Source organism: Ovis canadensis, chromosome 11 (assembly GCF_042477335.2).
Source record: "Ovis canadensis isolate MfBH-ARS-UI-01 breed Bighorn chromosome 11, ARS-UI_OviCan_v2, whole genome shotgun sequence".
NCBI classification, from domain to species: Eukaryota; Metazoa; Chordata; class Mammalia; order Artiodactyla; family Bovidae; genus Ovis; species Ovis canadensis.
In genome coordinates, this window is record NC_091255.1 from 49836992 (window position 1) to 49847547 (window position 10556).

At 42.6% G+C, this 10556-nt stretch overlaps 1 protein-coding gene across 6 annotated transcripts; it reads right to left on the reverse strand.

Annotated features, from left to right (window-relative positions):
• Positions 1-8418: 8418 nt before the first annotated feature.
• Positions 8419-9297, reverse strand: LOC138415205 (keratin-associated protein 9-2-like). 6 transcript variants are annotated; one of them, XM_069543455.1, is made up of 3 exons: positions 9251-9297; positions 8897-9070; positions 8419-8704 (listed from the first exon to the last, which is right to left on the reverse strand). In XM_069543455.1, the coding sequence occupies exons 1-3, from the start codon at positions 9295-9297 to the stop codon at positions 8419-8421; spliced, it is 507 nt and encodes a 168-aa protein (XP_069399556.1). The 6 variants fall into 6 exon arrangements, with proteins under 6 accessions (XP_069399556.1, XP_069399557.1, XP_069399558.1 ...); XM_069543456.1 differs by having other exon boundaries at positions 8419-8812; positions 9035-9091; XM_069543457.1 differs by having other exon boundaries at positions 8419-8692; positions 9014-9184.
• Positions 9298-10556: the final 1259 nt, after the last annotated feature.

The following is a 10556-nucleotide window of genomic DNA, read 5'->3' on the forward strand; positions in this document are numbered from 1 at the left end:
ATTAGGGAAATCCATTAGACCATTCAGGTATGACCTAAATCAAATCCCTTACGATTATACATTGGAAGTGAGAAATAGATTTAAGGGACTAGATCTGATAGATAGAGTGCCTGATGAACTATGGATGGAGGTTCATGACAATGTACAGGAGACAGGGATCAAGACCATCCCCATGGAAAACAAACACAAAAAAGCAAAATGGCTGTCTGAGGAGGCCTTTCAAATAGCTGTGACAAGAAGAGAATGAAAAGCAAAGGAGAAAAGGAAAGATATAAGGATCTGAATGCAGAGTTCCAACGAATAGCAAGAAGAGATAAGAAAGCTTTCCTGAGCGATCAATGCAAAGAAATAGAGGAAAACAACAGAATGGGAAAGACTAGAGATCTCTTCAAGAAAATTAGAAATACCAAGGGAACATTTCATGCCAAGATGGGCTTGATAAAGGACAGAAATGGTATGGACCTAACAGAAGCAGAAGATATTAAGAAGAGGTGGCAAGAATACACAGAAGAACTGTACAAAAAAGATCTTCATGACCAAGATAATCATGATGGTGTGATCACTCACCTAGAGCCAGACATCCTGGAATGTTAAGTCAAGTGGGCCTTAGAAAGTATCACTACAAACAAAGCTAGTGGAGGTGATGGAATTCCAGCTGAGCTATTCCAAATCCTGAAAGATGATGCTGTGAAAATGCTGCACTCAATATGCCAGCAAATTCGGAAAACTCAGTAGTGGCCACAGGACTGGAAAAGGTCAGTTTTCATTCCAATCCCAAAGAAAGGCAATGCCAAAGAATGCTCAAACTACTGCACAATTGCACTCATCTCACATGCTAGTAAAGTAATGCTCAAAATTCTCCAAGCCAGGCTTCAGCAATATGTGAACCGTGAACTTCCAGATGTTCAAGCTGGTTTTAGAAAAGGCAGAGGAACCAGAGATCAAATTACCAACATCTGCTGGATCATGGAAAAAGCAAGAGAGTTCCAGAAAAACATCTATTTCTGCTTTATTGACTATGCCAAAGCCTTTGACTGTGTGGATCACAATAAACTGTGGAAAATTCTGAAAGAGATGGGAATGCCAGACCACCTGACCTGCCTCTTGAGAAACCTATATGCAAGTCAGGAAGCAATAGTTAGAACTGGACACGGAACAACAGACTGGTTCCAAATAGGAAAAGGAGTACGTCAAGGCTGTATATTGTCACCCTGCTTATTGAACTTATATGCAGAGTACATCATGAGAAATGCTGGGCTGGAAGAAGCACAAGCTGGAATCGAGATTGCCGGGAGAAATATCAATAACCTCAGACATGCAAATGACACCACCCTTATGGCAGAAAGTGAAGAGGAACTAAAAAGCTTCTTGATGAAAGTGAAAGAGGAGAGTGAAAAAGTTGGCTTCAGGCTCAACATTCAGAAAACGAAGATCATGGCATCTGGTCCCATCATTTCATGGGAAATAGATGGGGAAACAGGGGAAACAGTGTCAGACTTTATTTTTGGGGGCTCCAAAATCACTGCAGATGGTGATTGCAGCCATGAAATTAAAAGACACTATTCCTTGGAAGAAAAGTTATGACCAACCCAGATAGCATATTGAAAAGCAGAGACATTATTCTGCCAACAAAGGTCCATCTAGTCAAGGCCATGGTTTTTCCAGTGGTGATGTATACATGTGAGAGTTGCACTGTGAAGAAACCTGAGTGCTGAAGAATTGATGCTTTTGTACTGTGGTGTTGGAGAAGACTCTTGAGAGTCCCTTGGACTGCAAGGAGATCCAACCAGTCCATTCTGAAGGAGATCAGCCCTGGGTGTTCTTTGGAAAGACTGATGCTGAAGCTGAAGCTCCAGTACTTTGGCCACCTCATGTGAAGAGTTGACTCATTGGAAAGACTGTGATGCTGGGAGGGATTGGGGGCAGGAGGAGAAGGGGATGACCGAGGATGAGATGGCTGGATGGCATCACCGACTCAGTGGACGTGAGCTTGAGTGAACTCGGGAGTTGGTGATGGACAGGGAGGTCTGGAGTGCTGCGATTCATGGGGTTGCAAAGAGTCAGACACAACTGAGCAACTGAACTGAACTGAACTGAACTTACAGTCCCCTGATAGAATTCACTCACAGAAGCTACAAATCAAAGATAGAATATTCCAACTGTTTGGTTGTTTAGTTGATGCTTCCATACCTCTGGTGCTGTGACATCCTACTCCCTTGGTACCCCATTCCATTTTCAAGCATCTCTCATAAATAGGAAATGATTACTTTAGCATTTCTACTTCCCCCAATCCAGTCTCCTGAATCTTTTGCTCACTGGAATCACTTGTTAGACAGTCAGAATGGCATTGCTGAGCTGTTACTCTTCCCAGGAGAAGATACTTGTAGTGCAAAATCACATTGATTTCTCCCTTATCCCTGGCATGTGCTCACCCTCCCACCTCTTGGGATGTGCTTTTCATTATGCCCAGTATTTGCCTACTAACTACGGAACCTTAAGATTCTCATTTTTCCCCAAGACCTCTATCACTGACCTTTTCAATCAGATATGTAGTGTTAAGGTTAAGTCAGAGTGGTTTCCATAAATATTCTAGATGTTACCAGATTCTAGTTTAGTAGAATGAAATATCATTGAAACAAATAGACATACATGACCATTCTTCTGACTTTTATTTTGTGCCTTTGTAAAATGCTTCTAGTGTACACTATCCACTTTCTGTACCAAGTTTCCTCATAGATTTGTGTTTCTGTTCATCTTATCTTCAACCATAAGTTCTCCATGGTGGAAAAAGACATCAGCTCTCAGTTATGGGAATTAGTGTCATAAGGAAGAGAGTTCAAATTTCTGTTCTGCTAATCATTAACACTTGATTAGGGGAATATATACATAAGTCACCTCAAGAATTGTTTATATCTATTTTCCTACTACTCTCTTTCTATATATTTTATCTACCCATGGATTAGAAGTATTTTCTTTCTCTTTCTCTCTCTTTCACTGGGTCAGTCAGTCTGCAAGTAGACACCTTTTGAAAAAACCACAATTCTTCTATTTTCAGGGATATCTCAAAACAAATTGATTCGTCACCATCATTAGTAGAGAATCATTTTTTTCTTACTTGTTCCATGGTGATGTAAGATTTTACCTGCTTTATTTTTCTGTATGCCTGACTTAACATCAACCATTCTCAAATTTATAAATTATTCAACTTCCAAGTCATAGTATTAATAAGAATCTAGAGCACATCTATAGAGAACAGCAGAGTTTAGTGCTGCCCTCAATGATTAAAGAATACATGAGTAATAACTGCCAGCCCATTTCTGGTTTGTAGACTTTTTGATGATGGCCGTTTTGGTTGGTGTGAGATGATACCTCATTGTAGTTTTAATTTGCATTTCTCTAATAAAGAATGATAGTGAGCATCTTTTCATGTGTTTATTAGCCATCTTTATGTCTTCTTTGGGGAAATGCTTGTGAGAGGGTAACAGGCAGGAAGGCCAGGGGTCTCCAAATGGAGGAAGAAAGCTGCAAGTGTCAGACATTTTTTATCTCTCTCTTAAGTGGCAGGAGGAAACAAACGACAAGTGTTAAGATTTTTTCCCCTTCTTTATACAAGTTTGGGAATGCATGTAAGAATTAAAGATTTTAACATTATTTAAAAAAATAAATTAAAAAAAATGAACCCTAGGTAGGAAAAAATAATAATAATAAAAAATAAAAAGAGGTTTCTCTTAAAATTCTGTGTTGCCATGATGGCCCCTGATTCCACCTGAACTTAACTTCTCAGACCTTGAGCTAATCAATGCATTTTTCTCATGGAAATATTTGTCTTAAGCTATGTTAATGTACTATGTATTTACCCTAGACACTGTCTTCAAGTCGGTTCCACCTAAGACTCAGAACCAACTTGACAAACCAGTATGTTTTACTTATACATTGTTCTCCTAATCTATGTTAATGAAATTATATATTTGCTTGGTAAACTGCCTTTCTTCAAGATTCATGTCAATTGTTTTATGGACCAGGATGACTCAGCTGGTGCCAATGTTATCTCAAAACGCATGTTGTGGGTGAGGGGCCTGGTGCCATTCTCTGAGTTTTGAGAAATTTCCTTTCTCTGATTAGCAGACTGCTAGTGGCTATATAACATCCGGCTAAAGACTAGCAACGGGGCATTCTCTCCGCCCCTTTCTGATGTCTATGTCAGAAGCTTTCTCCACTTGTTTATACTTTAACAAAACTTTATTACACAAAAGCTCTGAGCGATCAAAGCTTTGGGCCTGGATTGAATTCTTCTCTTCCGGAGGCCGAGAATCCTGTCGTCTTTCGTGGTTTAGCAACAACCTTTCACTTGTTTAGTTCATCTGGCCACTTTTTGATTGGGTTGTTCGTTTTTCTGGTATTGAGCTGCTTGGCATATGCCCTCAGGAAACTTTAATTGATACCTGTGGCGGATTCATGCTGATGTATGGCAAAACCAATACAATATTGTAAAGTAATTAACCTCCAATTAAAATAAATTAATTTATATTAAAAAAAAGAAAAAACACATCTGCCCCAATGTTCATTGCAGCACTAATTTACAATTGCAAGGACATGGAAGCAACCCAGCTTTCTATCAACAGATGAATAGATAAAGAAATTATGGTACATAATTGTGTACATTCCATACACAATGAAATATTACTCAGCTATAGAAAGGAACACATTTGAATCAATTCTAACGCAGTGGATGAACTTTGAGCCTATTATACGAATGAAGTAAGTCAGAAAGAAAAAGACAAATATTGCAAATTAACACATATATACAGAATCTAGAAAGATGGTACTGATGATCCTATTTGCAGGGCAGGAAAGGAGATACAGACATAATGAACAGATGTATGGTCACAGTGCAGGAGGGAGAGGGTGGCATGAGTTGAGAAAGTAGCATCAACCCATATACATTACCATATATGCAGTGAACGTGTGTATATGTGCGTGTATGTGTGTGTTCATCACTCGGCCATGTCTGACTCTTTGAGACCCCATGAACTGTGGCCTGCCAGGCTCTTCTGTTGATGGAATTCTCCAGGCAAGAACACTGGAGTCATTCCCTTTTCAGGGGGCTCTTCCTACCCAGGGTTTGAACCCAGGTCTCCTGCATTGCAGGCAGATTCTTCACCATCTGAGCCACCAGGGAAGCCCATAAGGTGGATAGCCAGTGGAGATTTGCAGTAAGATGCAGAACCTAAAGCTGGTGCTCTGTGATGACATAGAGGAGGGGTGAGATGGAGAAGGAGGTGGGAAGGTGGTGTAGGAAGAAGGGATGTATGTGTTGTAGCCACATGTTCCTGGAAACAAACTCACTCAGAAGGACAATGCAGAGAGTGGAGTGCAGCTTATTACACCAGCGGGCCCAAGTAGAGTCTCCCCTTAGCCAAGGACCCCGACCAGTTTTTGTGAAAACCATACATACCTTAAGTGTACTTGCCCAATCCAGCCTCCCCAAATTCTCTGAAACTAGTTTGAACAAAGGAAAAGAAAGACACAATCAAAGTTAACTTGTGATTCTTATGCCTTAAGCCTAGGTAGTTAGCAGTGGACAATTATCAATAGACCTGTGGTCATACCCCAATAAGCATAATAGAATTTATGATTCTATTGGGTTACACAGATAATTAGGGTATTCTTTCAGGTGATGGAGAGTCAAAGTACGAGCCCTACGTCTCTTCCATCCAGGGGGTCTGGTTTTCCAGTTGGTATGTCGCTTCTATAGATACTGGCCGTATAGCTCAAAGTCCACAGTCTGGCCCAAGATGGAGTCCTGCTTTCAAGATGGAGCCTGTTCTGTCTGTTTCCTCCTTCATATATATATATACTTATGGCTGATTCATGTTGATGTATGGTGGAAACCATTGCTATATTGTAATTATCCTCTAATTAAAAATAATATTTAAAATAATTACCAACCCAATTCCATTTGATTCCTACAAAATCAAATTGATCATAATATATGAGCATTCAATATCATAAGTTTCATCAACTGTTAACTTCAGTAGAAGCTTTTAAGCCAAATGGAGAACTTTCATTATGACAGATAACACTTCTGCTGTGCAAGGGTAGTGGAAAGAGAAAATACTCACAGTGAACAGTGAGTCAGTACACATGTCCATTATATATATATTTTTTTTTTTTTTGAGAAAATGTGCCCTGAGGAAATGATGTTCTTTGCCTATCTGCATGTGGTAAAAGGACTGACTGTTTGGATTGAGCCAAGGGAGGAGCAAGAGTGGAAAGTACAGGGATCTGGAGAATTCTTAGATGGAGGCAGGTGTGAGGGCAGAAAGCGTTCCCCCTTGTGTCCCACATCAGTGACCCCCAGAGTGTTTACCACGAAGGAGACACGGGACAGCTACAAGTTTGGGATCTCTTATCCCATCTCTGTCTTTAGGTGCATCGATACTTATACAAGAGAGCATAAACGGAGTATCCATGGTGGCAGGCGTGGGAGATGTGTGTGGACCAACAGCACAAGCTCGCTCTGACCATGGCTGGCCCTGCTGTACATGCTGTTAGTCAGAAGCAGAGAATAACATCCCTCAGGAAGCCTAGCCATTGAACTTGAAGGCAGGCTAGTTTTCCTGTTAGGTTACATGTGCATGGAAAAGACAGCAATTCTTCTTTACCAAGATTCCATGTTGTAAACATGGATTTGTTGTCCTTATCAGCAGTACTGCCCACCAGCTTATAGTAACATTGTCATAGGATTCGGAATCGTCCAGCTTTGGACCCACCGACCCACTTTTTGATGAACAAGGTCAACAAGAGGCAAATGAACATGGGATCTACTTGTTCTGCCATACATCACATGACAGAGATGGCCGGCCCATGGAAAATCAGAATCGTCTTGTTCAGCTCAGCTCAGTCACTCAGTCATGTCCGACTCTTTGCAACCCCATGTATCGCAGCACACCAGGCCTCCCTGTCCATCACCAACTCCCGGAGTTCACTCAGACTCTCGTCCATCGAGTCCATGATGCCATCCAGCCATCTCATCCTCAGTTGTCCCCTTCTCCTCCTGCCCTCAATCCCTCCCAGCATCAGAGTCTTTTCCAATGAGTCAACTGTTTGCATGAGGTGGCCAAAGTACTGGAGTTTCAGCTTTAGCATCATTCCTTCCAAAGAACACCCAGGGCTGATCTCCTTCAGAATGGACTGGTTGGATCTCCTTGCAGTCCAAGGGACTCTCAAGAGTCTTCTCCAACACCACAGTTCCAAACCATCAATTCTTCAGCGCTCAGCCTTCGTCACAGTAGTACCATGTATATCCACAAAGGTAGTATACGTGGTTTGAGAAAGTGAAGTAGCAGTGAACCCTCTCACTTTAACTCAGGGTAACATATATGGGAATCTGTTCTTCCCCTCCCCATGGATCTACACTCTCCTGGAGAGAAGGTTTTATACTATGAAAGTCACATGTTTTAGGCAATAAATTCTGTTCAAATTGTCATCTGGTCATTTTGGACTCCTCATCTAGATAGACCAGTGGGCAGAGAGAGGAGTTACTATTTGCTGAGGGGTCATTATCGTGAAAAGGTAGAGGGCAGGGAGAAATAGTCTGAACATAATTTCCCTGGAGTATCTCATGGTGTATCCAGGCCCAGCATTAGATAACCACATGAACAATGACAGCAACTATAGCTTGCCAAGGACATAGTCACTGAGGTTCAGACATCTATTCATCCTTCCTTGGGATGTAAATGCAAGTGCCCTTGAGCAGGAACAGAAGACTTCATCCTGGATGAGTCTGTTTATTGTTAGCTAAATAACACTACACAATGAAATGGGTTTTTAATAATGAGATAATAATTAGGAAGGGGGCTAATAGGATGCTCATATTGGATAAGACATATGATATATAAATCATATATGGAATGTGGTGCAATAAATCAAACACATACAGAAGAATTGTGGTACACCATTTATTGAGAAACATACAGGTAAAACTCAAAGTGAATGTAAAAGAAGAAAGCATGATACAAGAACTATGAGGGTAGCAAAAGAGAAAACATGATTATAAGGTTTATGATAGTCTATAGAAACCTATAGAAACATTCTGAGATCTGGTTTTCTTAAGTTACTCAGAAGAACTAGATGGTCAGTCCTATTTTCAGAGTCAAAACCAAGACATACTTCCTTATCACAGATGCAGGAAGGTGGCACATGGTCCTCCTACACCAGAGGAAGACAATTGGAGGAAGCCCCCTGCACTCCGTCAAGCTACTTCACAAGCTCTTAAGCAAGGAGATGAGTAACTGAAATTCTGGTCGAGCACGTCAGTTGTCAGCAAAGTCTAGGCAGTGATGTTGTTTTGTCCCCAGGTAGCAAGTCAATTAATAGAAGGTGCTGTATAGGGACAGTGGATGCTTGGCAAGGTGATCAGCAGCAGGAAGGCTGGCAGCAGCTGGACACACAGCTCGGGCGGCAGCAGGTGGTCCGACAGCAGGTGGTCTGACAGCAGACAGGGCGGCTGCAAGGCTGGCAGCAGCTGGATCCACAGCTCTGGGCTTGGCAGCCAGGCAGGCAGCAGCATGTGGGGTGGTAGCAGGTTCTATGGCAGTACACGGGTGCACAGGAAGCTGGCTGACAGCAGTTAGAACCACCGCAGGGTTGTCCACAGCTGCTGGATCCACAGCAGGTGGGCTGACAGCAGCTGGTCACACAAGTAGGTTTGCAGCAGGTGGTTTCAGTGATTTGACAGCAAGTTTGGGGGCAGGAGGGCTGACAGCAGCTGGACTCACAGCAGGTGGGCTGGCAGCAGGTGGTCGCACAAACAGGCTTGAGGCAGGTGGTCCTGCAGCACGTGGTCTGACAGCTGATAGGGCGACAGCAAGGCTGGCAGCAGCTGGACCCACCGCAGGCGGGCTGACAGCAGGTGGTCACACAGGTAGGTTTGGAGCAGGTGGTCCTACAGCAGGTGTTTTCACTAGTCTGATAGCAAGTTGGGGGGCAGCAAGGCCGACAGCAGCTGGACTCACAGCAGGTGGGCTGGCAGCAGGTGGTCACACAAGTAGGCTTGAGGCAGGTGGTCCTGCAGCACGTGGTCTGACAGCTGATAGGGCGACAGCAAGGCTGGCAGCAGCTGGACCCACCGCAGGCGGGCTGACAGCAGGTGGTCACACAGGTAGGTTTGGAGCAGGTGGTCCTACAGCAGGTGTGTTCACTAGTCTGATAGCAAGTTGGGGGGCAGCAAGGCCGACAGCAGCTGGACTCACAGCAGGTGGGCTGGCAGCACGGGGAGCAGCAGGAGTGAGTCATTTTGTCAGTGGTGGAGTGTGGACTCCTGTTCAGAAGTGAGTTTCTCAGATTCTGATGACTACTTCTGTTTTGAGGCTTTTTATACCCTGGAACCCCAGTGTTGGGACCAATAAGCAAGACTTTCCTTGTGTATGTCGTTTTTGTAGTCAATGGGAAATTATCCACGAGGAAATGATCTCTTTAGTGTTTTGAGGCCTATTTAAATTAGTGTTTGATCTTCTTTTTAATTAGGAGTAGCACTTAAGAACCATTTCCAGAAGTGAAGAAGAATAAGGAATCATCGCAGCAGCATCTCTGGTCATGTGACATCATCAGGTCATGGGATAGTTCTTCCTGCCTTGGCCAGGGTCAGAACAGTCACCTTTTCTTTGTTCCTTTGACTGTGCTTAGGTTGAGACTTGCTGGATGCTGATGCATTCTGTGATGAATGAAGCCTGCTAAAGTCCAAGTCTGATCTCAGACAAAGTCTGAGATTCAAGATAATCACGTGTATCTATATACGTCTTTCTTTTTTTGAATTTTTTAAAATATAAATTTATTTTAATTGGAGGTTAATTACTTTACAATATTTTATTGGTTTTGCCATACATCAACATGAATCCACCACAGGTATACACGTGTTCCCCATCCTGAACGCCCCTCCTACCTCCCTCCCGGTACCATCCCTCTGGGTTGTCTCAGTGCCGGCACTTGGAAGCAACCTAGATGTCCATCAGCAGATGAGTGGATAAGAAAGCTGTGGTACATATACACAATGGAATATTACGCAGCCATTAAAAAGAATACATTTGAATCAGTTCTAATGAGGTGGATGAAACTGGAGCCTATTATACAGAGTGAAGTAAGCCAGAAAGAAAAACACCAATACAGTATGCTAACGCATATATATGGAATTTAGAGAGATGGTAACGATAACCCTGTATGTGAGACAGCAAAAGAGACACAGATGTATAGAACAGTCTTTTGACTCTATGGGAGAGGGAGAGGGTGGGATGATTTGGGAGAATGGCATTGAAACATGTATATACATGTCTTTCCAATCAGTAGTGACTGACCTAAAATGTTTCCCAACTTCATTAGGTACATTTAGGTAGAAAATGTTGACAGGTTGTTCTTCACTAACTTTTCAGCACCAAAGCTGGAATGCAGGCAAAAGCTGTACCCTGTTTTCAGGCAACATCAATGCATTAATGTCCCATAACTATTTTTAGCTGGATCAATCACCTCTGGTGAGACATCACTACTTGCACATGCTTTCT

Coding starts and splice junctions, on each gene's coding strand:
- LOC138415205 (XM_069543452.1), bottom strand. CDS start 9,297: ATGACTCACTCCTGCTGCTCCCCGTGCTGCCAGCCCACCTGCTGTGAG.